This window comes from Oratosquilla oratoria, chromosome 21 (assembly GCF_046742065.1).
Source record: "Oratosquilla oratoria isolate Oo_2021 chromosome 21, ASM4674206v1, whole genome shotgun sequence".
In the NCBI taxonomy this organism is placed as follows: domain Eukaryota; kingdom Metazoa; phylum Arthropoda; class Malacostraca; order Stomatopoda; family Squillidae; genus Oratosquilla; species Oratosquilla oratoria.
This window is the reverse complement of record NC_134797.1, coordinates 55160721-55188288: the sequence shown is the minus strand read 5'-3', so window position 1 is coordinate 55188288 and position 27568 is coordinate 55160721. Positions and strand designations below refer to the sequence as shown.

At 44.1% G+C, this 27568-nt stretch overlaps 1 protein-coding gene across 6 annotated transcripts in view; it reads left to right on the top strand.

Annotated features, from left to right (window-relative positions):
* The window catches only part of LOC143036948 (uncharacterized), a 948919-nt gene extending 924800 nt beyond the window's left edge, over nt 1-24119 (top strand). For 4 of the 6 annotated variants that reach the window (XM_076204983.1, XM_076204979.1, XM_076204984.1 and 1 more), the window contains 6 exons: nt 10114-10563; nt 11055-11311; nt 12504-12893; nt 13977-14204; nt 18487-18658; nt 21813-24119. In XM_076204983.1, coding sequence (XP_076061098.1) covers nt 10114-10563; nt 11055-11311; nt 12504-12893; nt 13977-14204; nt 18487-18658; nt 21813-22025 — 1710 coding nt within the window. In that variant the 3' untranslated portion in view covers nt 22026-24119. The remainder of the gene's footprint in view (nt 1-10113; nt 10564-11054; nt 11312-12503; nt 12894-13976; nt 14205-18486; nt 18659-21812) is intronic. The other 2 variants (XM_076204980.1, XM_076204981.1) reach the window with 2 other exon arrangements.
* The last annotated feature ends 3449 nt before the right edge of the window (nt 24120-27568 follow it).

Below are 27568 nucleotides of genomic sequence, written 5' to 3'. Positions count from 1 at the left end.
TGGAGCACAGGTTGGGTACTTATTGACACTGACCATCTGGGTGGGTGGGTGCCTCCTGGTGAGGATCTTAAGCTTGAACGCGCATTGGACACGGGCTCATACGTGGGTGCCCACTACAAAGGAACCGAGGGCGGGTACTCACTGACCAGGAACACGTGGGTGACTCCTGAACGGCTGGTTGCTCACTGACAAAGAGCTGGTGTGTTCTGTGACCACGTGGTTGGGTGTTTACTGCCCATGAACATGTGGGTGGGGTGTCTCCTGTTCATGGATGCGCGCGCATCGGGCTGGAGGTCGTAGGTGGGTGTCCACTGGCAATTGTGCGTTCTGACTGCAAACACGTGGTTGGGTGTGCTTTGTGTATGAGTTACGTAACAAGGCTAGATAAGAAATGATAAATGAAAAAATGGTAGATAGGAAAATAAGATAGATTACAACGTTTAATGTTTCTTTTCATAATTATAAATGAGGTAACTGGGTGCGCCATGGCCAGTTTTTGGGGGGCATACGCCAGGGAACGCTTTGCTTTACTCACACTGTCTCCATCTCCCACCCTTCCATCTCTCTCCTTCCTTCCCCTCTCTTTATCTCACCCCCCTCTCTCTCCCCTCCCTCCCTTCTCCACCTTCTCTTTTTATTGAGTTCGATATATATACATTTTCAGTACGAAGTTCAGTTCATCATTAAGTACTTTTTTAATGTTCAGTTAAAACGTTTAAGTACTTTCTTTAATGTTCAGTTAAAACGTTTGGAATGGTGAAGTTCATCCTCGATCGTGTTGTGAGGCCTCAAACGTTCGCCCCGAATTCCTCCTTAAGACAAAACATGTCTGAAACAAACGTTTCGCAATTGAGAAAAAACTTTGCTATTTGCCCTCCTGAAGGAACGTTTCTGGGAACGTTTTCCGACAATATGAAGAAACCAAATGACAGAACGTTTCATCTTCGTCATCTTCATTATTTTATATTAATTTTTCATAGACTTTCGATAACTAGGTAATAAACAATATAATTCCCGGGAAGGACGAAACGTTTAATTATTTATTTCTCTTTCATAAATAAGATTTTTTTCAAACTCGACTCGAAAAGAAAATGTTTCTAAAGATAAAAAAAAAAAAAAATGTTTGGCATTGGCACTGGTTAAGCAAGAGGCTAACATACAAATTCGGCTAAAAAGCAAACAAACAAAATCTTGAGATTTTTTTTTATGAATTAGGCTCTGGATAATCACGCTAGTTTGTCTCTCCCTCGTTCCCTCTCCCTCTCTCTCTATCTCTGTCTCTATCTCTTTCTCTCAATATATATTTCTATCTCTTTACCTCTATCTGTGTACACATATATATATATATATGCAAAGTAGACCACTTGGAAAAAGAAACTAACGAAGCAGAGCGCTTTCGTATATTACATCTTCAGTGCAAAAAATACATAGTTGAATTGGTTTACATAGTTTATATATACATGAAGAAGGAACAAGGACAGTTTACATAAGAGTAGAGGGCATTTTTGCATAAGTGAACACACGTACCCGTGTTCTTATTAGCATATATATATATATATAATATATATATATATATATATATATATATATATATATCCATCCCTCCTTCCCTCACGTAATGAGAGAAGCTTTACACTCCCCTCCCGCAGCAGCAAATGATGATAATTACAACAAATTGACCAGTAGATCCCTTGTGGCAGCGGTTCTAGTCCTTTTATGAAGCCCTGCTCTCTCTCTCTCTCTCTCTCTCTCTCTCTCTCTCTCTCTCTCTCTCTCTCTCTCTCTCTCTCTCGTTCTCACTCTCCGTGCTTGGAAAATTCAGGACGTTTCTCTGAGCCTCCTTATCAAACCAGTCACAAAGGTTAAACGTTGAGTGGTGAATCGACAATGAATCGTTGACAGGAACGGCGGTTCTGTAACACAGGGGGAATCGGTTCAGCGTCGCGAACTCCTCATCTCAGGAGGCTAGGACGCTGCCCCTTAACAAGGGACTTTGTAGCTTGGAATTCCATGAACCATGCGCTTGGTCCAACTCGCTGGGGGCAGTGTTCGACCTCCGCAGCAAATAGCGACGCTCTAGCTCGCACGGCCAGCGGGTTAGTGAACCTTTGTTAAGAAGGGTTTATGGGAAAAGGTCACAACATTATCCACAGGTTGTTGGACAATATGGTCTCTGGTCTGTCATCCGGGATGGTAATAGGTGTGTATTACCGAGATCAGTGCGTGATCTAAGAACAAACACGCACCTTTGGAAGAGGTAAGTGCCGCCATATGACTTTATTCAGCCAAATGGTGGACCCTCTAGCCTGAACGGGCTCTTGATCAAGACCCCTTGATCTGTCGGTATGTGTGTGTGTGTGTGTGATTCACCATGATCTTTAGATCACGTGTTGGACTCGTGATCGACAGCAATGTCCCTTCCGGAAGAGAGCTCAGAGCTCGTATATGACCGGTCTATGGGTAATGCTGTGGCCTTACACGCCCATACACACCCAACTCCCCGTCCACGAGTTGGAGTAACGACTCCTAGCGCAGCGATACTGAAATTATTTCAGCCTTGGGCGGGATTCGAACCCGGACCTCTGTAATGGCAGCCAGGAACTCTAACCACTGCGCCATGAGTTTTGTGTGTGTGTGTGTGTGTGTGTGTGTGTGTGTGTGTGTGTGTGTGTGTGTGTGTGTGTGTGTGTGTGTGTGTGTGTGCGCGCGCGCGTGTGTGTGTGTGTGTGTGTGTGTGTGTGTTAAGAATTTTACTCGTGCGTCCTTCTTCCATTTTGAGAAAGGACCTGACCCATCGTTTACTTCGTGTGTGGCACACCGTGCCTGTGTTTTATTGCTGCCCACTTGAGCCTTAACATTCTCTCGCATCCCACTTAAACCCCAACGTTCAAATTTCACCAGATAGGGTTATTTGACCTTATTTGGCCACCATTGCCATTCCTTGTCTTCTCTTGCTTCTTCCTCCTCCTTGTCTTCTTATTCTTACTCTCTTCTTTTCTTCTTTTTTCCACTTTCCTTCTTATTCTTACTCTCCTTCTTTTCTTCTTTTTTCCCTTGTTTCTCCTTTTTTCCCATTCTCCTTCTCTTTCTTCTTCCTTCTTGTCTTCTTATTCTTTCTCTCCTTCTTTTCTTCTATTTTCCATTTTTCTTCTCTTTCTCCTTTTTTCCATTATCTTTTTTTCAGTCCTGCATGTCAAACTAGAACCACGACCAAGAAGAAACGCGGAAGAAAAACAAGAATGTACACATAAGATGAAACAGCAAAACATAACGTAGACTGTAGACTTTGTAGGGCCTGGTGACACTAAAGCATTTTTTTTTCAGGTCGGGTATTGGTTTTAGAGTAGATTTTTATTTCTATCTACTTGAAGACGAAGTATACATGTACGATTGAGAAAGATTCAACATTGGTCTTAATCACGGGAGGCTAATACACTTTAATTCGAAGCCATCAACTTCGATAGAGACTCGAGGAGGCCAATATGCAGAAATTGAAACGTGGTACGGCCAAGGACTCGAACCCGGGCTAGCACGTGATAAGTGTTAGAACCCACAGTCGGAATAAAAGGAAACTTAGAAGAAATTATAACTTCTATATTTCGGCTAATAACTATAGCCCTCTTCAGGGAAGTACAAGTTACAAGAAATGAAAGAGGGCATAAATACAATTAAGATGTCTCATTAATTTCTTGTAACTTGTACTTTCCAGAAGAGGGCTATAGCTATTAGCCTTAATATAGAAGTTATACATCTAAGTTTCCTTTTATTTCGGTTGTGGGTTCTTCGTGATTATTCTTTATAAATGTGCTACTACATTTTGTTTAAGTACATATATTAAGAAATTCGCTAGTGACAGCGACATTGAGGCACTGTAAGGTTATCTTCTTACCGATGGCTGAAGCAGTAGGTTCGAATCCTTCATGCGACTGTCATAAAACTTATATATATATATATATATATATATATATATATATATATATATATATATATATATATCAGTGGCGTTTTCCGCCACGAATATAAAGGGGCTGGCCGAATCAAAATATGCCTGGACACATCATGAGAAGGTAAATACAGAAAGAAAGGACATCCCAATCCTTTTGCTCCGCTCCATTTAGTCACCTTTTTCGACATTCATGGGGGAATACTGTGGCGGCATTGTTTTCCCCTCGGCACAAGAGTAGTGCCTGAGAAATCTGACAATAGGGCAGGAGAAACGAGGGGGATTAAAATTCATGTAGTAAATGGACATTCCTCTGGGTAGATTTGTTTCCGAGAATAAAATGAAACTGCGTTACTCTGTTCCACAGGGGTTCCACTAAAATATCAGTCTCTCCTCTTTCTCTCAGTATTATACCGCATATACCTCGGTTCTTGTCGGTTTTGCAAATTACTTCGAATGCATGAAGCTGCGGAGGTAAACCAACTCCTCCCCTGTTGTAGACCCTATTTACGCCTATGCTTGGCTTGCACTGCATCCCCGAAGACGGACCCTGGATACGGTTCGAAACGTAGGAATTAACTTATGACGACGAGACCAGTGTTTGAATTCTACCCAATCTTCTCGTTCTGTGAAGGAGGGGGGAGACACTAAGTGTTCGGAGCGACTTTGGGTTGCCTCTTGATGGAACAAGGAGGAAGAAGAAGAGGAGGAGGAGGAGGGTGTGTGGTATTTCCGGTGGAGGACATTGTCTTGTCTGAAATGTGTCTATTTGCCTGTCTACTGGAGCTTGTCAAGGTGGCTGGCGGCCGTGTCTTCGTCACAAACTTTGCTCTTTCTTTGAACCCCATCAATCCTGTGGTATACTCTATATATTATTATTTACCATCATCATTATTGTTGTTGTTGTTGTGCGTGAATTTATCATCATCATTACTGTCGTTGTTGTGCGTGCCTTGGCTGGTTACCTACCTTATAAGGAGGATGAGGTCCTTGGTGTGTACACAAGATAGATTATTATATTTATTTCTGTTGTTTCGTTGTACATTTCTTGGGCTTTGTCAAAACGCTGGCTTCAGGGAGGTCGTGGTTGGCCACTAGATAGAGAGCTCAGTCAGTGAGCCTCCCGAAGACTTTCGGATCAAAATCTTGTCTGATATGTCGCCACACATCGGTGAAGGGCCGATTTGCCCCTTCTCCAGAGCCCTTCTTTGCGTTGGGCTTAAGGCAGTGAGGTTGGCTCGACTGCACGTGTAGCCCAGGCTGGAAGCTCGCCCGTAGGAATTCCATGAAAATGACCAATTTAATGGCATCGTATATCTGGCAGCGTGTGGCAATTTGTCGTACAAGTTGACAGATAGTGCAGTGGTTTTGAATGGAAACTTTGGCGTATTTCATGAGATATTAATTTGCTTATTTATTTATTTATTTACTCTTAGTTCGGTCGGGTAATAAGAGCAGGAACGTCGCAAGAAGCATAGCGATATTAGCGTCACATTGGAAATGTAATCAATAGATTTTTTTAAGCTAATGTCAAATGATTTTATTCCACCATTGAATGATGGACCTGAGCCAGTAAGGCTCTCTCTCTCTCTCTCTCTCTCTCTCTCTCTCTCTCTCTCTCTCTCTCTCTCTCTCTCTCTGTGTGTGTGTGTGTGTGTGTGTGTGTGTGTGTGTGTGTGTGTGTGTGTGTGTGTGTGTGTGTGTGTGTGTGTGTGTGTGTGTGTGCGCGCGCGCGGACAGAATTACTGTAGATATATTACTCTACTAATATCCGTAATTCCTTAATTTACTGTGTCAAGACGACCATATCAGGACAAACCTGGTTGCTGATGTTCTTTCTTAGGATGACATAATCTCCAGACACTTCGTACTTGTTTGAGGACAGCGTGTTGTTGTCATGGTTCTCACTCGGGCGCGGGATGCAAATGAAATGAAAACAGTTGAACGACTTGAAGATGCCGTGACGTCATACCTTATGTCATGAGGTGGAGGGGAGCGGGTGAGAGGGAGAGGAGGGTACACTTGGAGAGGGGTCTATGCACTTACAATATTGCGAAAATAATCACACAAAAAAAACACGTGACTAAATGGTCATGCAGAAACCACAGGGAAATTAAAGTACGGAATACTGAACGTTTTCGTCTATTACGAAATCTTCGGAGTACAAGAAAGAGAAATAGAACACAATATTTATACAGAAATGAGAAAACTGTGGAAGGTTACAGGTACATAAAACATTCAGATTATATACATTCCCATGAAAATAATAATAGTAATTATAAAACAATAAAACAGTGGTTTCTGCATGAACACATACAATATGGTGACTATACACACGCGCGTGCGCACACACACACACGTGTTATATATTAGCCGGAAATCCACGTTAAAGTATTCAAGTCCTTTGGTAAAACCTTTTCTACCCCCCCCCCCCGTCCTTCCCAACTACTATCCTGCCACCACCACTACCACCATCACCACCACTACCACCATATCACCACCAGGGCCCCGACATGGGTAAGTGCCGCCCCCCCCCCCACACACACACCACCACTACCACCACCTTCCACATCTGATGGTCACTAGCACGATTCACATGTAACATTCATCCACAAAACATCATTCCTACACACAACTCATGATAAATAAATCCTGCATAAGTACATTAGGGGGAATTTGATTTACCTTCTTTTCACCAAAAGTGCCCCCCCCCAAAAAACAAAACAAAAAAAAAAACGTGCCGCCCCGGGGCATTGCCCCCCCCCCTGCCCCTCCCCTTGTCAGGGCCCTGATCACCACCACTACCATCATCACCATTACCATCATCACCAACACCACCACTACCACCACCCTCGTAGCGCCCCCCCCAACCCCCGCTCCTCCCGTATCGGGTACCGACTGCTGCATGAATTTTATGAAAGCATTACCTTATGGACTACAGTGGCACCCCTTCGGACCAGATCCACGCACCAATACTTATTTTACCAATCCTCCGTTCTACCACCCTCCCTAAGCCCCTGTTCACATTAGCGATTTGAACCGCACGGAAACCGCGGCGGTACCGCATAGTCAAGGAAAAACTGCACGGTTGTTTGTGAATGCCTCCATTGACTTGCGCTGTAATAGAACCGCTGTGGTTCAAACCGCTAGTGTTGACAGGGCCTTAATCTCTCCTCTACTACCTCCGAGACTCCACGAAGAAGATAGAAGCGCTGGTTATTGCTAATCAAATACCAAAGTCATGGTGCTCCGTTGTTTGGCGAACTCGCTCACCGTTTTCTAAGGGATGGCTTGATCTTTCCAAGTCTAAGGGTAGATGTAATTACAGACAAGTAATCATATTAATGGCATGATAGCAGCTAAGAATGGAAATAGACACACACACACACACACACACACACATAAAAAGGATAGTTATAGAAGAGATCTGAAAAAGAATAACCTTCCTCACAGAGTGGTGGATATTTGGAATAAATTGGATGAGGCAACAGTGTGTACAAATACTATTCAAGAATTTAAGAACAAACTTGATGATGAAAGATACAAAGACGGGTCCCTACGAGCATAGCTCCCTTCCCGTATAATACAACTAGGTAATACACATGAATTTAAGGTTAGGTATGAGTAGGTGACTGGACCTAACGAGCGTTCCTCCTTTCCTGCATACTACAATTAGGTTAAACACACGCACACACACACACACACACACGCACACACAAATACACATGCAGTTGGTAGAGCGCTGAACTGCTAGCATGGTGGTGCCCGTAGTACTTGGTTCGAATCCTGCCCAGGGCCGAAATTATTTCGGTACCGCTGCGCTTCGGGTCGTTACTCTGACTCGTGGGTGGGGAGTTGGGGGGGGGGTGTAAGGTCATAGCATTACCCATAGATCGGACCTACCAGCTCTGAGCTCTCTTCCGGGAGGGAAATAGCTGTCGATCACGAGTCCAACACGTGATCCAAAGACCAAGTGAATACACACTGTCTACATATTTCAGAGCTACAAAAGTGCCAGGTAGATAAATTAATCATAAGGAAATAGAAAAATAAAATGGCCGTGAGGGGAGATTTGGAACTGCCCTGTATGCTCAGTCGAGTAGTGCTCACGTCGTGCTCGAGTGCGAGAGAGACGCCAGGCCGAGGTTGAGGTGTCCTGGCTTTCGTCAACAAGATCATCCCACGCCTGTGCGTCCGCCTGATGACCTTGGCCGCCGACTTGGAATTGGAATCGAGACGTAAGAAGACCCCTTCTCCTCTCCATGTGCGCGTGCGCGCGAACAGGATACGGCAAGATACAACAGCGGGTCACTACGAGCATAGCTCTCCTCCCGCAAGATACAACTAGGTAAAATTAGGTAAATACACGCGCGCGCGCACACACACACACATACACAAACACACGCACACACACACACACGCCAACAAGTGTAGTTCTGTTCCTGTTTATCAGTAGAAAAATGCACACACCACCACTATCACCGCCATGATTACCACCACCGCGTTCGTGGTAGCTCGCGTGCAGGACGTCTAATATCCTCCGAACACCAACAGACTTCGACGACGTTGCCAGGCGACGCCGGAGACGCTCCTGAGCCAATTGTTGTTGTCGTAGCACTTCGCGAGACTCTGGTGCTGCTGTCTCGGTCGTTGGCCGGATGCCCTGTGGTCGACCGGCAACACAGACTCTTCGCAAAGGTCAAGAACGTGGGAAGACGTTTTTTAGTGACGTTATCAGTTCCCACCAGAGGTACTGACGTCATTTCCTTCCCGAAGAAGCATGACACGAGGAGAATTGTGGTCTTGTTCTTCCTCGACAGGAAACCCGCAGCCCCACAGTGGTCGCCAATGGTCCTCGGGGCCTTGCAATGATCTCTCCAAGAAGAAATGATCGAGGCTTGAATTTTACAGTGACAGTATCTGGTAACAACACAAATCTATACGCTTCGCGAATGAAAAAATATTGCTTCTTTGGATTGGTAACCAAGATTTGTCATTTACTGTTATTATTGATTATTATTATTCCAGTGATTTGTAACTCGGGCGTCCCTTCCCTCCCCGTGCTTGGGGTCGTCCTCCCCTCTCAGCTGAAAAAAAAAAAAAAAATCGCTTGGCGTCATCCTTTGACGTAAACACGAGCATGAGTTTGTGTAAGCTTTCGTCCACGATTTAAATTCATAGCGTGTTTCGGATTCTTAAAATATGTTGCTTAAATTTGTATGTGGGTTATTACTGTCACAAATATGTAACATGGGAGAAAAAAAATGAATAGACAAACATGAATGTTACTACTCGCCGTACGCGCTGGGGAGCATGCCATTGTTTTTTTTTTTTTTTTTTCAACGACTTCCACAACAATGGCAACCTAACCTGACCAACCGAATCTTGGTTGTTCTTTCTGGCTGGCGTCAGATGATTTTATTCGTCCGAGAAGCTCTTCATACCATTGGAGACAATCGAGAATACCGGTCCGAGAGCCACGCAGCTGAATAAAATCACCTAGCGACAGCCATAGAAACTGTTTAAAGTTTAATGCTGTGAATTGGCTTTCCTCCCTTCTTTGCCTCGCCTTCTTCATTTTTCTTTTCCTTCCTACTTTTCCTGTCTCTAATGGACGAATAAAACGAACATAACTTTATATTTTTTTCAAAACCCTCATTATTTGTTTTTGTCTATCGCCAGCCGTACATTTAATAAATGTCCAAATTACAAACAAACAAAAGTCACAGATGTTTCCCCCAAAAGAATTTGGCAATATTTTTTTTTTATTTACCCCACCCCAAAGGGAACTATAATGTTGACCTTATAAAGACAATACAGGTGGGGATTTCCAAACGCAATTGAAAGCCGACGCCCAACACAAGATCGACATTACGTCATGTCTCGTCCCAAAATTAGTTTCCCACAATCGTCCTGCGAAGTAGAAGCTTTTGCCATCCTGTGTTCTACGAAAAGTGAAAATTCTTTCCTTCTCTCTCTCTCGTGTGCGTGTATATCCGAGAGAGTGATTGAAATTGAGTGCATAACATCATAATAATCAGTACATTCCGTATGACTTCTTGACCAAGCGATCTGCGTTTGTTGTTAGGTTCGATCAATTTGCGCTGGCCACGGCGTATCCAGAAACTAGTTTATCCCTGACTAAGATGATTTTCTTCTTCTTCTTGCAGGCGGAGGAACTCAACAGCATCGTGGGCCACGCCTTCAGACTCGCGTACGCGGCTCATCTCCAGAAGGCTAGTCCCGCCCTTCGCGATGTGATCAACACCCACACGCCCACACACCACCTGCACACGCCTACCCACCACGCACACCACCACGCGACGCACAACGCGCTAACCCACACCCACCACACCCACACGGCACCCACACACACCCACGCCGCCACCACACAGCACCCACACATCCACCACCACTCTTCTTCATCGTCGTCATCCTCGTCTTCCTCGTCCCGAACTCTTGGTCCCACTCACTCGACTACTCCCCCGCCCTCCGCTCTTCCTCACACCCTTATACCCTCGAAACACGCCCACGCACACCCGCACGCCCTCCCACACGCGCACCTCATCAGTCAAGCCTCGAGTGCGCAGGAGAAGAACCAGACGGCAAGTTGTGCGCAGGTAAGGAGGGTTGCTCGCTTTTGTGAGAACACGTGCTCCGGCCGGGACGCGCTACCACCACCACCTGTTTTCTTCAGACCATGCTACACCCCATGGAATGGTTTCACGCAACCTGTTGAATGATCTCAATAATGTCCATCATAGTAATGATTATATGTGTTAGGTTATTTCACACGATTCGGACAATTACAGGACTGGTGTGTGTTAAACTGGATATACACAAAACCCACAAAGTAAAGATTAACGAGTTAATGTTCACATAAACCTGGACAAACGTTTGTTCGTCCTCCAGACACTTCCTGCAGCTCATATGTCAGTACCACTCCTTGCCTTTGCCCCACAGTGAGGAGTAAGAAGTGACGCAGGTTCCTCGAGAGCTTTACACGTACCCAGTCAGTCCTGTTCTTGCCCCCCCACCCCCACCCCTTCAGGAATCACCCAACCTTCGTACACTAACTCCATCTCCCTCAATTTTCTGCCTCCTTCTTCAGCAGAACACCCCGATCTCGTCACGGGACCACAGCCCACAACCCTGCACGTCCTCGACTTCGTGCTGCTCGTCCTCGAGCGCGGCCAGCAGCATGAGGACCCCCGGGAGTCCCGCTCAGCCTACGGGCGGAGGCGCTGGTGGAGGAACGGGTCATGTTGGGGTCATGCGAGGCATCAAGCCAGTCACGTTACCGGGGCTGGAGCAAGGAAGCAGCGGAGCTGGAGACCTCCATACCCCAGACAGCGACACCAGTAACAGGTAAGGAGGAGGAGGAGGGGAGGAAGAAGAGTTCTTAGTTATGCTGCAACGGCCATACCTTCCACTCTCGACTCTAGACTTGAGGCACATCTGGTACACTGATATACCTCGCTCAGCAAGCCTGCAACACACCCTGACCAGTCTGCCTCCTCGCTGAGCTTCTGGTCTTAAGGCACAACCAAAGCGAATGTGGCCACACATCGCTTTGCATGTTTGCATATCCCCTGTCTGTCTGGCTTTGTGGCCACACATCGCTTTGCATGTTTGCATATCCCCTGTCTGTCTGTCTCTCTCTACCTGTACCTGTCTGTCTAACCTCTCTCTGTGCCTGTCTGTCGGTCGGTCGGTCTGTCTGTCAGTCTCATTCTTTCTGTCTTTTCGTAGTAAACGCAGTTTTATGAATGAATAAATGCGGACGAAACTAAACAAAGATGTACTCGCATGGAAGCATGTGTTTCAATCGCGAAGGATCCTCAAGACCAGTCACACAACGAGACACATTCCACCCCTACCCCCTCCTCCTCCTCCTCTCCCTCCCTCCCCTGCCCCCCCCCCATGCAATCTCTCACTTTCCAAGGATAGTGGTAATCCACAAAAAATTTTCATCCCACTGACCACTATGTGGACAGTCTGCCTATGTTGATGTTTATTTACTGTTGACCACAACCCCCCCTTGCCTCTCTCTTCTCTGTCTCTAAATCCTTTGTGTTGTATTGGGGGGGGGTACGTGTGTGTGTGTACACGCGTGTACGTGTGCGCGTGTGTACCCTGATGCATTAAACCTCGCTCCACTGCACACCAGACCTCCCACTCTCCACCCCAACTCCCCAACTCCCCAACTCCCCCACCGAGCACCAACCCACCCACCACTCCTCGCCCTGATTTGCTTCACAGCTCTCCACCTTGATCTTCGACCCACAGCAAAGCCTATAACGGTCGCATATTTAAATATTTAAATCTGTCTCAGCCGTTACGGTTCTGCAACTGAGTAAAGGCATCGACCTAGTTTTTTTTTTTTTTTTTTTGGGGGGGGGGAGCTGCCCTGGCTACAGGGTTAAGAGGAGGCCAACCAGACCATGATACATTTTTTAATTTTTAGGGGTAAAGTGGGTTAGATGAAAAGGCCCATAAGGGACCTATGTTGACGTCACCGCCACCAAGACATGCTCATGACCTTGTTCTTCCGTTGCAGTCCGACTGAACTAAACTGTTCGAGGCGCCTGGGCGACAAACCTCCGCTTATCAAGAAGCTGAGCGTCACCCTCGAGAACGCCCTTGGCCTGGAGGACGACCTCCATGCCCTCGTCACCACCTCCACCTCCTCCTCTTCTTCGAGTTCGACCACCACGACCACGGCGACGCTTCCGAGCACGCAGACGCCGCCGCCGCCATCTTCCTCTTCTTCCTCCACGTCCTCTTGTGTCACCTCGTCCTCAACGAGCTCCTCCTCGGGAAGCACCTCATCCTCGACCACCACAACCACGTCGTTGGGGGGCGGCAGTTCGGTGGTGGGTTACGTCAACGAACGAGGCGACGACACTTCGGCCAACGGGCAGGAGACGCTCGACGTAGAGTCCAAATGGTAAGCATTGGCGCTCAGACAGGGGGACACTGGTGGGCTTCGACATAGTCTAGCATGCTGGGTGAAGGGCGGGAGTGGGATGGGTGATGGTAGCTGCATGCCTTGGCTGTCTACCTCCCTTATAAGGGGGAAGAAGCCTGTTAGTAAATCAATAGTCCGTTTCACAGGACCACCACTTGATGGTAACCTTCATAGGCTCCTGCCTGCGAGTAACAATAACCTGATGAGACTAGATGCCATCCCTGGTAACCCATTAGTGTCATCACCTCTTCCTAGGGTTGCAGCCCCGAGAGGCTCGGTCTCTGGACCAGACCCAAAAACTCTTTCGACTTCGACTTTATTCCCTCCTCCTTTTCTCATAAGGAGAACCGAGAACAGGCGATTGCTTTCTTCGTACCAGAAGCTGGTGCAACAGAAACAGTCCCACACCAGTACAACAATGACATCAGTTGAATATTTCTTCCCAGAGAGATCTATGGAAGAGCCCAAAACCATTGCCAGATATGACGGGTGGGCGAGATGCAGGGATGACCCGTCATCCAGGAGGTGCCGAGATAAGAGGGAGGGAATAGGGTGGAGGGGAGTGGAGTGTGATAGGGATGGAATGGGTGGGAGTGGTTTTTATGCCTTTGTTTTTTTTGGCTACCTCCCTTATAAGGGGGAAAAAAGCCTTTGGTATATGTATGCAAGTTTCTAGTCACCAAAACGTGAAGCAGCAATTGTCACTACAGTATAAGCCAGGAGGAGGTGGTATATACCATTATCCTATGTTTGATACTTATTTATGGACTAGTAATGGTACTTACTGTTACATACATATACCAAAGGTTTCTTCCCCCTTACAAGGGAGGTAGCCAAAAAACAAAGGCATAAAACCACTCCCACCCACTCCATCCCTAACATACTCCACTCCCCTCCACCCTTTTCCCTCCTTATCTTGGCACATCCTGGATGACGGGTCATCCCTGCATCTCGCCCACTGCCTACTTACTGTTAACTTTACATAAAGCAATTCAGTAATAGATTCCTTTGGTAAATCATATTGTGGCTTCGCTTTGCTAATTGATCAACTTTTTTTTCCAGTCGATTAGCTGTGGACGACATAAAGTTCAAGCGAATTTCCCAAATATCCGTGAGTTCGAGCACATCGTCAGGAGTCGTGGGCGGCCCACTTGACGTTTCCACGACCTCCTCGACACGGTCATGTACGCCACCTCCCCTCCCGGAGAGGTCCGACTCCCTAACACCCCCTGAAGAGCCTCACCTAAGGACGGCAGCGTGGTTCCAGGCAGGAATCCCAAGGTATGCAAAGTGAGTTCCACTTGTCCCAAGAGTATAACTTCTTCACAGGGTGCAGAATTGTATTGCCTATAGAAAAGGATATTAGGTGCAGAAGATAGTTGTTGTAAGACCTGTTTTACATGTACAGCTTTAGCTAAAAGTTTTGCCAGAACAGACAGTCTGAGTGATGGAGTGAAAAGGAGCCCAGTGTTGATTTTGTCATTTCAAACTGCCTAACCAGACCAAAATACAAGTTAAAACTGTGTGTGAAATGGACCTTGCACTTGAAATAAACAAGTTTCGTACTTATAAAGAGGCTGCTTATTTTAATGACTTCATTTTGGATAATATCTTAGGTTTGAGCATCTTAGATAGAAATCTCTTCCACAGTTATTAATTTCAAATATACCTTGTAGAAAGAAATGTCTTTTTATTAAGTTGTATAATTTCACTGCTAGTAGGGATACCCACAACCAACAGATAAGCGAATTACTTGTAGATATAATAATAATAATACCAAGAGTTTAACAGACTGGAAACCTGCAGGCTCACAGCAGCAAGTAACAGTCCTCAGGTCTTTCCATAAATTTTCTGGGAGAAACTTTGAAATGCTGTCTGTGTTGTATTAACGTGGGTCTGTCTGTATCACCAGCTGCTAAGAGGTAGAGTGGGAGGGGAGCAGACACCAGTTGTCAGATCGTACGTGGGAAAAGAAAGGAAAGATTAATAAAATTGGTAAAGAGAAATTGTGGGCACAGACCAAAGTCTCACTGCCTCAGGGTTGCATCTCTTGGCAGAGGTGAGGATGTTGATGGGTTTTGAAGGTGGGCGATTTTCTCTGATGGTCATTTGGAAGACCATAACTGAGTTACCAGTCAGTACCTATATAAATGCATTAGGCATTGCCATGCCAATAGTCATACCTCAGTTGAACATATTAGATAAATTTGCACAAAACTGTCTCAAGAGCAACTTTAGAGCATGAAGAAGTGTTATATATGCACCATATACCAACCATATTACACAAACACAGTCCACTGGACACAACAGAAAAACAACTCTAGATATCTACCATAACTTGCCAAGAGTACCCCCACAGAAGAGCTATACAAAAACACGTACATCCTCAGATCACACAAAAAAAATACTCCACAATAGACTGCCAAATTTTATTCTTAACCCAACTCTCCCAGAAATCACTAAAGAAAGAATTACACTAGTTCGACCATGTTCAGGTCATCAACTGGTACTAAAGAAGCAGACTCTACCAAGAAGACACAGAGCCTTTCATTCTTCACTGACCTACACTCACCCTCTCTAGACATCAACACAAAATCTCTTCACCAAGTGACATGGTCTGAACCAATCACTGTGGCCAGTTTTCTTGGGGATGCAGGTCTCCTACAAGAGAGAAAGTCAGGGCAGTTGATTGAATGATAGTGGATCAAGAAGTTTGGAGTTGTGGGAGAAATGACAGGAAAGATGCTTGTCAATTTTGCAAGAAAATGAATATGAAGACCTAGTCCAAAAGTGAGTAGGATCTTAGTGGATTTTGAGAAGTATAAATGGAACAACAAAGAATAAACCAGATTTCATGTAGCAGTTGATAGATAGAATTTCAGTTGTTCTACCTGATACAAGGAAAGGCAGTGAATGGTTTGGTGAAGAGATGAGGGGAGTGGTGGGAGAAAGTGGGAATATTAGGAATGGTCACAAAGAAGAAATTAAAAAGCATACGAGAGGTGTAGAGTAAAGAGTGGAAACAAAACACAAAGTATTGGAGACCAAGAGAAAAACAGATTTGAGGTGGTGGGGTAGGCATTTGATGATACATACATACATATACCAAGGCTTTTTCCCCCTTCCAAGGGAGGTAGCCAAAAAGAAAAAGGCATAAAATCACTCCCACCCATTTCATCCCTAAATACACTCCACACCCCTCCCACCCTTCCTCTCATCTGAGCACCTCCTGGATGACGGGTCATCCCTGCACCCTGCCCACTGCCCTGGGTCAGAACCAGTGTCGCAAGACACAGTACACCCACAGCAAGGCCACTTCATTTAATCGGCGACCCCCCCTCTCCGTCCCCCTTTGCATATAAGGCGAGGACGGGGAGAAATCCCTTCGGGCTGTGTCAAAATTTACTCACACATACTACCCCACCCACCACCCCCCCTCCCATTCCTCCTCATGCATTCACAACATCATCCATATACAACCATTCTCCACTCACCTCTGTCTTCCGTCCTCTCCCTTCCTTCCTCAACAGACATTCCCCTCTTCCCCAAAGCCCCCTTCACCCCATCCATCCACCTCATCCTAGGACGTCCCCTCATGTTCACTCCCTCCACATCTGCCTTCCATACCTCTTTTACTAGTCTTTCTTCACTCATTCTTTCCATGTGTCCAAACCATCCTAATATTCTTTCATCAACCCTATCTCCCAAATCCTTTTTCACCCCTGTTCTCCTCCTCACCTCCTCATTTCTCACTCTATCCAGCCTAGTAACCCCCACCATACTTCTCAGACACCTCATCTCAAACACATTCAAACTCCTTCTCTCTTCTTCTCTTATGTTCCACGTTTCTGCCCCATACAGTGCTGTTGGCACAATCACTCCTTCATACAGTCTCCTCTTCGCATCCATTCCCAAATGTCTATTCCTCATTACACTCTTTAAACCACCAAGGCATTTACTCGCTTCTCTCAATCTACATTCTACCTCCACCTTCACTCCACCTTTTCCTGCTACACTTAAGGGAGATACTTAAGGGAGAACAAAAAATTGGAAGGCAGTAAACAGAGTGAGGAGAGGCAAATTTTGTAGAGAAGAAAGAGTAAAGTGTGGTCATTGACAAATGTGGACCCCTTTAGACAAGCTCACAGTGTATGGGAGGAAACTGTTAGTGTGGACCTGATGTTTTCTATCGATGGAGAAGTCATGGCAATGAAAATAATTTTACCCATTGTTGATCTTTTTATATATATATATATATATATATATATATATATATATATATATATATATATATATATATATATATATAAATTATTCATGCTCCTTTAAATTGGAAGAGATTTTCTTCTCAATTGCTGCTGAATAGTAGGCTTTTTTTTCTCCAAATATTAAATGGTAGGACTAGAGAAGGATTAAGCTTTCCCTGTGAAGTAGTTTTGCTCAAGTCTGTCACTGCATCAACTTCAGAGTAGTACTTGCTATCCTGTATCTACTTGTAGTTCAAGGTCTAGCAACAAATCATGTAGTTAATTATTTTTTTTAGTTTATATATATTTTCATGTAGTATCCTTAAGTACAGTCACAGTCTGATTTTATTTTTCAATTTTTGACCCTATAGTTTCCACATTTTGATTGTTATAGCCATTACCTGAGTAGTAGTATACTGGTTATTTTATTTATTTTCTTTTTTAAAGGCCCACATTCTATTCCTCTCAATTACTGTAACATATACAGTGTTCCTTTGCAAAGTGATTTCTTTGTAGTGCACTATCTTGCAGCTTTGAGTTCTGTTCTTGTGTTCATTCCCAGTGGCTAGGGACCATAGCTTTAAACACCCTTCCCTTCAGAGGTAATCTTCATGTGAAGATTGTGTTTTGGTACCCCAAGGACTGTTAGCAGTATACCAATATATTTTCACCTATTAACTGGCTGAGCGGGTTAGGGCATTGTTACTTGCAGCAAAGGTCGAGGGGATGGTGGTTCGAATCCTGCCATTGGCAAAGTTGAACCAAAGGTATGGTTCACTAAATTCCACGCTACAAAGTCCTCTGTAAAGGGCACCGTCCTAGCCTTCCGATGGGAGGAGTTTGTGACGTTAAACCATATCAATCATCATCAAAAACTTGTACATCATTACCTATAAAATGAGGTGGCTGTGAGTGAGTGAGGTACTTGATCCTTCCATGACTTTTCTTCAGCAAATTATTAATTATCCAGGAGTGAAGTTGCTATCTTTCAATGAGTTTTAACTTTTAGTATGCCTGACTTGCAGGGAGTACATAAGTGGTATTCTGACTGACCCCAAGCCCTGCCCTAGTTCTTATGCTGTCCAGGGTCCTTTGAGTATTAAACCTACTATTTTGACATGAAGATGCTAAAAAAGATGCAAAGGGTTGTTTAAAGTTATATATGCCTCTGGGTTGTTTTTCAGTTATACTTTTTTACTAGCACTTTTAATTTTCCCTAAAGTTTACACACAAAGATTGACCCTGAAATGGTCCATGTACCATCCCTCCATGATATTTTTGATGATGTATGCAGTGTCCTTAACTGTGAAAGCTTTGGCCAACAGAGAGATTGCCCTGGAGGTGCTGAGTCAAGAGCCTGTTGGCGCTTTCATGGTGAGAGAGTCGACGAGTAAACCCGGCTGCTACGCACTTAGCTTGCGGGTGCCACGAGACTTTGCGGTTTCTGGCATTGCGCACTACCTCATCGTCAAAACTAACAAAGGCTACAAGATAAAGGTACAGTACTCAAGCATTATTATATGTACAGTAATAGTAATAATTTAACTTGAACTTCGTAAAGTGGAAAACCCACAGCCCCACAATGGTTGACAACAGTTCTTAAGCCTATGCATTTATTTATGCATTTTATTTATTATTATTTACATTAACACTCCACTCCCCTCTACCCTCTTATCTTGGCACCTCCTGGGTGAGGGGTCATCCCTGCATCCTGTCCACTGCCCTGGGCCAGAAGCAGTGTCGCAAGACACAGCACATCAACAGCATGGAAAGCATCATGAGAAATAGGTATCTCAGGACGAAGACAAAGGGGTGATTGTGTCCATGACACTATATGGGCCAGAGACTTGGAATTCAGAGAAGGGAGAAAGAAGCCTAAATGAGTGAGATGAAGTGTTTTAAGAAGTATGGTGATGTATACAAAAACAGTGAGAAATGAGGATGTGAGGAGGAGAGTAGGGATGTAATGGGAGCTGGCAGACATGAATGGTGAAAGAATACTGGGATGGTTTAGGCTTATGGAAAATGAGTAAGGAAAGACTAGCAACAGTAGTGTGGAAAGCAGAGATAGATAGAATGAGGTTCAGGGGTGGAAGAATGGGATGGATGGTGGGGGTGGTGAAAGGAGCCTTGTCTATTGAGCAGGGAAAGGAGAGGGCAAGAGACAAGTGTGAGTGGTGAGTGGTTGTAAATGGATAATAAACTGATGTGGCCCAAAGGGATTTCCTCTCATCTGCTCTGTAAATTCTTAAGAGGATGAAGGGGAGGGTCACTATGCTATGTAATGAAATGAGGATAAATCGGCTTCAGCTGTCAAGCCCTGCTTTGGAGATACTGTGTTATGCTGTATTGCTTCTGGCCAAGGCAGTGGGCAGGGGACAGAGATAACCTGTCATTCACAAGGAAATAAGATGAAAGGGGCAGCAAGTGGGTGTTGAATGGGTGAAAGGGTCTTTTGGTGTGTGTATTTAAGTGGGAACAATTTTGACAACCATCTCATCATCTAAGACACTTACACAGAATACAGTTTGAAGTCTGGTCTCTTGTGGAAGACCCAGAACCTTCAAGATAAACATACATACATATACCAAACCTTTTGGTGTATGAATGTTTGTGTATTTACCCAATTGTATCTACCTAATTGTAGTATACAAGAAAGGAGCAATGCTCACTGGGTCCCATCTCTTAGTCTCTAATTTTTTAACATACCTACTCAAATTCATGTATGCTTCCAACTTAATCTATATCTTTGATTTCCAATTATCATATTTAGATTTGAAGATTTTTCTTCACATCCTTTCAACATGTGGTCTTCTTAATTTACTTCCGTGATCTCTTAAAGCCCTCCCATCTTTAATCAGGAGATCTCTTCTACCAGTGCAATTTATCCTCATTAGTGACCTGAACACTAATCATGTAACCTCTTTCTCTTTGATCTTTCAAAGTTGGTAGACTCAGTACTTTTAGTCTTTCCTCATATGATTTATCTGCCAGACTGGGGAGCAGTTTGGTTGCTACCCTTTGTATTCTCTAAATCTTGCTTATATCCTTCACTCCATGTGGGTACCATACTACTGATGCATATTCCAGTCTTGGATATATCAGGGTTTCGATGAGTTTTTTCATCACCTCTTTATCCATGTAATGGAACACCACTTTAATCTTCTGCAGTAGTTCATATGTCTCTCCCACAATCCTGCTGATATGTCTGTCAGGTGACAGGTTGTCTTTTATCAAGTCAGGGGTCAGGTGTACATTTGAAATTGATAGCGATATTAGGCCCAGTACAAAGTCCAAGTTCCAAATGCTTAGAGCTGCACCTCCTGATGAAGGTGAGAAGGTTGAGAGGTCTTGAAAACAAGTAGCTTTATTGTTCAACTTGCAGGACCATTACATCTAGACTCCGTGTTATTGGTCCCATGTGTGTGTGTGTGTTTGTGTGTATTTACCTAATTGTATTCTCTAATATTCTTAACATACCTTGACTCAAATTCATGTAGTTCCAACTTAATCTATATCTTTCATGCAAAGACAAGACTTATATACATACATATACCAAGGCTTTTTCCCCCTTACAAGGGAGGTAGCCAAAAAGGAAAAGGCATAAAATCATTCCCACCCATTCCATCCCAGAATACACTCCACACCCCTCCACCCTCCCTCTTATCTTAGCACCTCCTGGATGACGGGTCATCCCTGCACCTTTTCCACTGCCCTGGGTCAGAAACAGTGTCGCCAGACACAGCACATCCACAGCAAGGCCGCTTCATTAAATCGGCGACCCCCCCTCTCCGTCCCCCCATGCATAAAAGGAGAATACGGGGAGAAATCCCTTCGGGCTGCGTCAAATTTTGCTCACATGTACTACCTCACCCCCCATCCCCCCGCCCATTCCACCTCATGCATCACAACATCATCCATATACAACCATTCTCCATTCACCCCTGTCTTCTGTCCTCTCCCATCCTTCCTCAACAGACATTCCCCTCTTCCCCAAAGCCCCCTTCACCCCATCCATCCACCTCATCCTAGGTTAATTATGCCTGACATTGTATGGGGGCAGAATTTAGGAACTTAAAGAAGGCAGGAGTTTAAATGTGTTTGTAGTTACTTTGCACATGGCTTAACCCACTGGCTGTTGTTACTTGCAACAGAGGTTAAGGGGATGGTGGTTTGAACCCTGCCACCAACAAAGTTGAACTAAGGGCATGGTTCATTGAATTCCACACTACAAAGTCCTCTGTAAGGGGCACCATCCTAGCCTCCCAATAGGGGGAGTCTGTGATGTGTATTGTTTGAGTTTGGGCTATATCACCTAACCTCTTCCACATATTTATACATATGGAAAGCTGTATATCTTCACATCCTTTCAACATGTGGTCTTTCTTAATTTATTTCCATGACCTTTTAAAGCCCTCCCATCCATCTTTAATCAGGACATCTCTTCTATCAATGTAGTCATTCCTAGCTTGTTTGTAAGCTTTTTTTGTTTTATTGCTTTGTTTCTTTCTCCATTTTTCCCAAGCCACATCTTTGGCTGTGAGTGTATTTCATTTTATGTATATACATATGTATTTTTTTTTTAATCTATTCATTTGCTTAATTATTCAAGTTAAGGCAAAACTCTCATCATATTACTCTTCCTTTCCAGGGCTTCACAAAGGAGTTCTGCACGCTGACGGCTTTAATCACACATCATTCTGTCATGCCAGAACTCCTGCCGTGTCCACTTTCTCTCAGCCGCTACAATCCCACCTTCACCACTGACGACCACAACCAACGCAATGCTGATGCCAATGATGATGATCCAGACTACAACACACTTTCAGACTTCAGGAAGATGATGGCTGACTTGAATGTGTAACCAGGATACTGTTTGCACTACGTTTAAACTAAGGTCACAACGTATTCACACCTGACATTACTTCTCTGGCCAAAGCAGGACAAAGGGTTACAATGTTGTTCTTGTTCCTGCACTCTAGCTTTGAGAGAACTAACGGCCAACTAGAATGTGTGGCAAGAAGAGCATGCATGCTAGCAGTCTTGTGCAAATACTGTCAAGTAACGGTGATGTTTGAGTTGCCTTGGTAGTGCTAAGGGTGATGAGGGTGTGGAAGTGTTTCAATCCATAAGAGCCAAAAGCAGAGTTTTAGTGAAGCTCCCTAGCTTTGGAAATGGTTAACTAGTGTGTGGACGTATGGTGTGCCCTGACCAGCCTAAGGGGCTGTTGCTATGGCAACAGTCTAGTTTGTAGTCAGTCCCAAACTGTGCCCTTGTAAGGGTTTCCTCATGGTTGGCAAGGATGAATGAAAATAAAATAAAATAAGATTAAAAAACACAAAAAAAAATTAAAGGGGAAAGATGTTATATATATATATATAGAAATATATATTTATAATGAACTTTACACTTTGTAAGAATAAACACATGTTTATAGTGAGGTATCACTTTATGGACTAAAGGTTCATATGTCCTGATGATGGATAATCATATCAGACCAAGACATGAATGGCTGCATTGTAGCCCCCCAGTTACAATGTCTACACCAGCAGCAGCAGGCAGTGCCTTCCTTCCCTCCCTCCTTCCTTCCTGCATGCACAGAAGGAAGCCAGTAGCACTGCTTGCAGCAAGGAGTGCCTTCCTTCTATCACCTGCACTGCTTCATCAAGTCAGCTCTTAGGGTGTCAGCACTTACGACACGGCCAGCTCACTCCACACAACACATTTTACGTGCGTGACACAAGCAAGCGTTCATTAGTAATGGTTGCTAGACCTTAGCCGTCAATCGAAATGCTGCTGCCTCCCAAGTGATTTGTTCCAAAGACTTAAGTGGTACCCAAGAGGCCTCTCACCTGTGGGCAATTTCCAGGGGGAACTCCTACATGGAAATATTTATATTGTGGTACTTGAAACTATATATAGGGACTCGGCTAAACCCATAGCACTGTTTAGAATTTTGACAATTCCCTCAGTTTGCCACAAGGAAACTGATGGCCTCTAAGGACCCCTAAATTGCCCACATGAGATGACCTGTAATGTGGGAAAGGAGCTTTATTGTGATATAGCCCTCAATGCTGTTAGATCTATTGTACAGTAGCTAGCATTTTCATATATTTTGAAGTCATTCTATGTGATATAATATACATAATCTTTGTTTGAGAAATTTGTATATAGTCCTTACTTTCTCTTGCTTTCTAATCTATCACTTTGTATAGGTCTTGCTTTTTTTCTTCTCCTTTTTATATAAAAGAAAGTTACTGATTTAATGTATGTAATGTTGACAGTTGACTGTGTACACACAATGTTTGCTTGCATGAAATGATGCCAACCCTTCAGCTTCTGCATGAATTTTACTTTGTTCAAATCATTGTATTAAAAGAAAATTGCTTTAGTTTATGTAATTAGGTTTGGCTCTTTCTTCAAGACTTGATTTTATTGCTGAATACTTTAGTCAAGCAATATGATAATGAAATTTAGAGCTGCAGACTCTAGTCACATGCGGGCTTAGTCTGTGCATCAAATGAAAGTGAATTTACTATAAATGAACTGACTATAGTGCAGTTCCACTTGAAAGCTGCCATTGTTCAAACCCAGGCAACAGTCTTTGTAGGAAAAGGTTCACTTGATGCCAAGATGCAAAGAGACGCAAGATGTTTTGGTCTCCCTCTTCTGCATCTTCTCATCTTCACAGTTTTAGGTACTTTTCCAGGAGATTAAAATTTTATGTATCCACAATTTAACTGATATTAATCATGACCACTTTTATGTTTACGTGTTACGGTCATTTCACAAAGGAAAGCTACTGTGTTGTATTTCCAAAGCCCCCTCCCCTCCCCTCCTTTCTCTGCCTTTCCTTGTTGAATGCCACTGTACATGTGTAATATATATGCAGTAATGAAAAAATGTCGTACACAATTAATCATGTCTTTAAAGTGCCGTAATAAAAAATAAATTAATGCATGTTGTTTAATTTATTCTTTATGTGGAATAAGTCTGGGAAGGGCACCCTTAGTATGATTTGGTACAAAATCGTCTTGTGAGCATATTTTACATACTTTTATTCTGCTAGGATGGCTACTGGCTGACCAGATTAGTGTGTCACTACTTGGCCAAGAGATCGGGAGAGGAGACTGTTCATGGTTTAGTTGGGAAGTACATAGTAAGGATGTACTTCATCAAACTCACATGTTTCAAAGTCCTGTGTATGGAGGCACTGGTCTAACTTTTAGAGGGGATTTTTGTGATGCTAAACTGAATCTTTATTCACTTTAGGATCAGCAATGTAAAAAAGAGGGAGGTAAAGTGAGTATTAGATGTTGAAAGAAAAATGAAAGCTTGAAACAACGACAATGAGAGAAAAGGGCCAATAAGAGGACAATTGAAGACGAGCAGTTTTATGAAGAGAATGTGAAAACTAAAGAACTAACAATAGGAACCTGCACAAAAAGGTCCCACGGACAGATGTGCGAGGCATCGTATCCCCACCACTTATTTCAAATCCCTTTAACACTGTCACCTTTATATAGAGGTGCTGGCACTTCGTGTCAAGTGCAGGGCATCAGTACATGGTACCCCATGCTCATATGTATGTATTGCAACCAAGATCTCCCTGCAGTACCCTTAAAATGTATAAAATGCTAATTTGAAAAGGAATTCCAGGTGCCAAGATGAGAGGGAGGGAGGAGGATGGAGGGGAGTGGAATATGTAGGGGATGGAATGGATGGGAGTGGTTTCTATGCCTTTTTCTTTTTGGCTACCCCCTGCATAAGGGGGAAAAAGCCTTTGGTATATGTATGTATGTTACTAGGCTAGATAGAGTGAGAAATGAGGAGGTGAGGAGGAGAACAGAGGTGAAAAGGGAGCTGGGAGATAGGGTTGATGAAAGAGTATTAGGATGGTTTGGACACATGGAAAGAATGAGTGAAGAAAGACTAGTAAAAGAAGTGTGGAAGGCAGAGGTGGTAGGAGTGAATATGATGGGGCATCCTAGGATGAGATGGATGGATGGGGTGAAAGGGGCTTTACAAAAGAGAGGAATGTCTGTTGAGGAAGGACGGGAGAGGACAGAAGACAGGGGTGAATGGAGAAGGGTTGTGTATAGATGATGCTGTGATACATAAGGGGTAGTGGGTGGGGGATGGGGGGTGAGGAAGTATGTATGAGAAAAATTTGACGCAGCCCAAAGGGATTTCTCCCCGTCTTCTCCTTTTCTGCATGAGGGGACAGAGAGGGGGGTAGCTGAATTTCTGAAGTGGCCTTGCTGTGGATGTGCTGTGTCTTGCAACACTGCTTCTGACCCAGGGCAGTGGACAGGATGCAGGGATGACCCGTCATCCAGGAGGTGCCAAGATAAGAGTGAAGGAGGGGTGTGGAATATATAGGAAATGGATTGAGTGGGAGTGGTTTCTATGCCTTTTTCTTTTTGGCTATCCCCCGTGTAAGGGGAAAGCCTTTGGTATATGTATGTATGAAAAGGAATTCTTCTATCTCAAAGGTATAGAATGCATCAACTAAAGAGAGGCCCAAGACAAGTGCAATCCAGGATTATCAAACCTGGAGCCATACATGTAGAAATGCCAAGTTCAGACAAATTCTTCCCAATAATTCCACCTGAATGACCACACCCACATGGTATAAGAACTCCTACACCCCCTCACCTGTACCCCTAAAACACCCAATTCAACCCCTCACCCTTTCCCCATCTCAAGTACAAGAACCTCCTACACAACCAACAATCCCTCTAGTCCACCACAACCCATACACCCACTCCCCTCACCCACCCCAACACCTGAAACCTCCTCAACTGAAGGACTGACTCAGCTCTCCAAGAAAAACTGTAGAAGACGCAACAGAATACATCAACTACACACCAGTGAACTTCCCAGTGTAAGTGTAGAATCCCATCTATTCACACACACACACACACACTTGGAGTGAAGATTGTACAACTGAGTGTTGCTGGGGTGGACATTCTAGTTAATTATGGCTCATGATACATAACATAACCTGACCTAACCTAACATTCTACAGCTGATTATGGCCCCTGTTACATAACCCAACCTAACTGAACCAAACCAAACCAAACCTAACCTAGCCTATGTTAGAATGAAGAGCTTACAGTTAATTGTAGTTGGGGTGGAGATTCTACAGTTGACCATTGTGGAGAGAGAATTCTACAATTAACCCCAAAAGTGCCAACAAACCATTCATTCTCCAAATAACTTATGTAAATCTCCCCACTCGCAAAACCCATCAGAGCACTCACAGCCTCAAAAGTGGAAGTAAAAGCAGAAACCCATCCTACCCAACCATAGCACCCCCTGTTGTCATGTCTAAGCAGTCCAGCACCCCTATCTTGTTATTAGAAGGATAAAATAAAGTGAAGTGTACTGCTTGACGATTTCTTGATTCCTTAGAACTGAAACAAATTGACAATACTGTTTGTAGAAGAAATAAGAACACCCTAGAAAAATAAAATAGCATGGGAAAAGTCAAATGTGCACAACTAGGTAATCAATGATTGATATATCAATGTAATTTTTGTGTGCATCACTTCCCAGCACCCCCTATGATTGATTTTAGCACCCTAAGTTGGGAAACGCTGCCCTATATCAACTATACACACCAACACCATACCCTATATAAAGTTCCTAAACCTTTCAATTCCATCAGAACCAAATGGAATGAATGAGAACCTGTCAGGTTTAGACTCACCCCTAACTATACACCCCCTCCTCCCCAAAAAACACTTAATCCCTTCCATATGATGATGCCTATGTAGGTTTCCCTATTGTTTGATCCTGTCTGTGAGGACACAGAACTCTCGTGCTGAGCGGATAAGCTTAATGCGGTAGATGACGTCACTAACCCTTTCAATCACTCTATAAGGGCCCTGGTACAAAGGCTGGAGTTTCTTTGCCAACCCTTGCCTGGGTCTGGTGGTGACATACAGTGTCACCTAGGGCAATCTGCTTTATTCTTGCCCTTGGTCTCCTTATATGTGTGTCTACTGTCGCTGCTTTGAGGAACTTTTGACAACACTCGAAGCAGGTATTAGCTATGGCCATGGTTTTGGCTGCCATATTGTCAACATTGTACCAAGAGGTGCTTGGCTTTGTGAACTCAGTAACAGGTAGAACGGGGTCACAGTGAAAAAGAAGGCAATGCAGGTAATCTTACAGAACCCTGTGGTAAGCAGAGTTGTAGGTCAATACCACCAGAGGGAGCATTTGATCCCAACCTGTCTGGTTGTCCTAGACAAGGGACCATAGGATTCTAATGATGGTCCCATTTACCCTCTTGACTATTCCGTTGCTTGACGGGTGATACAGTGTTATAGTGTGGTGTTTGATGTTTGCCATTTCCAACACCACCTTGATCATTTCATTCATGAACTCCCTTCCCCC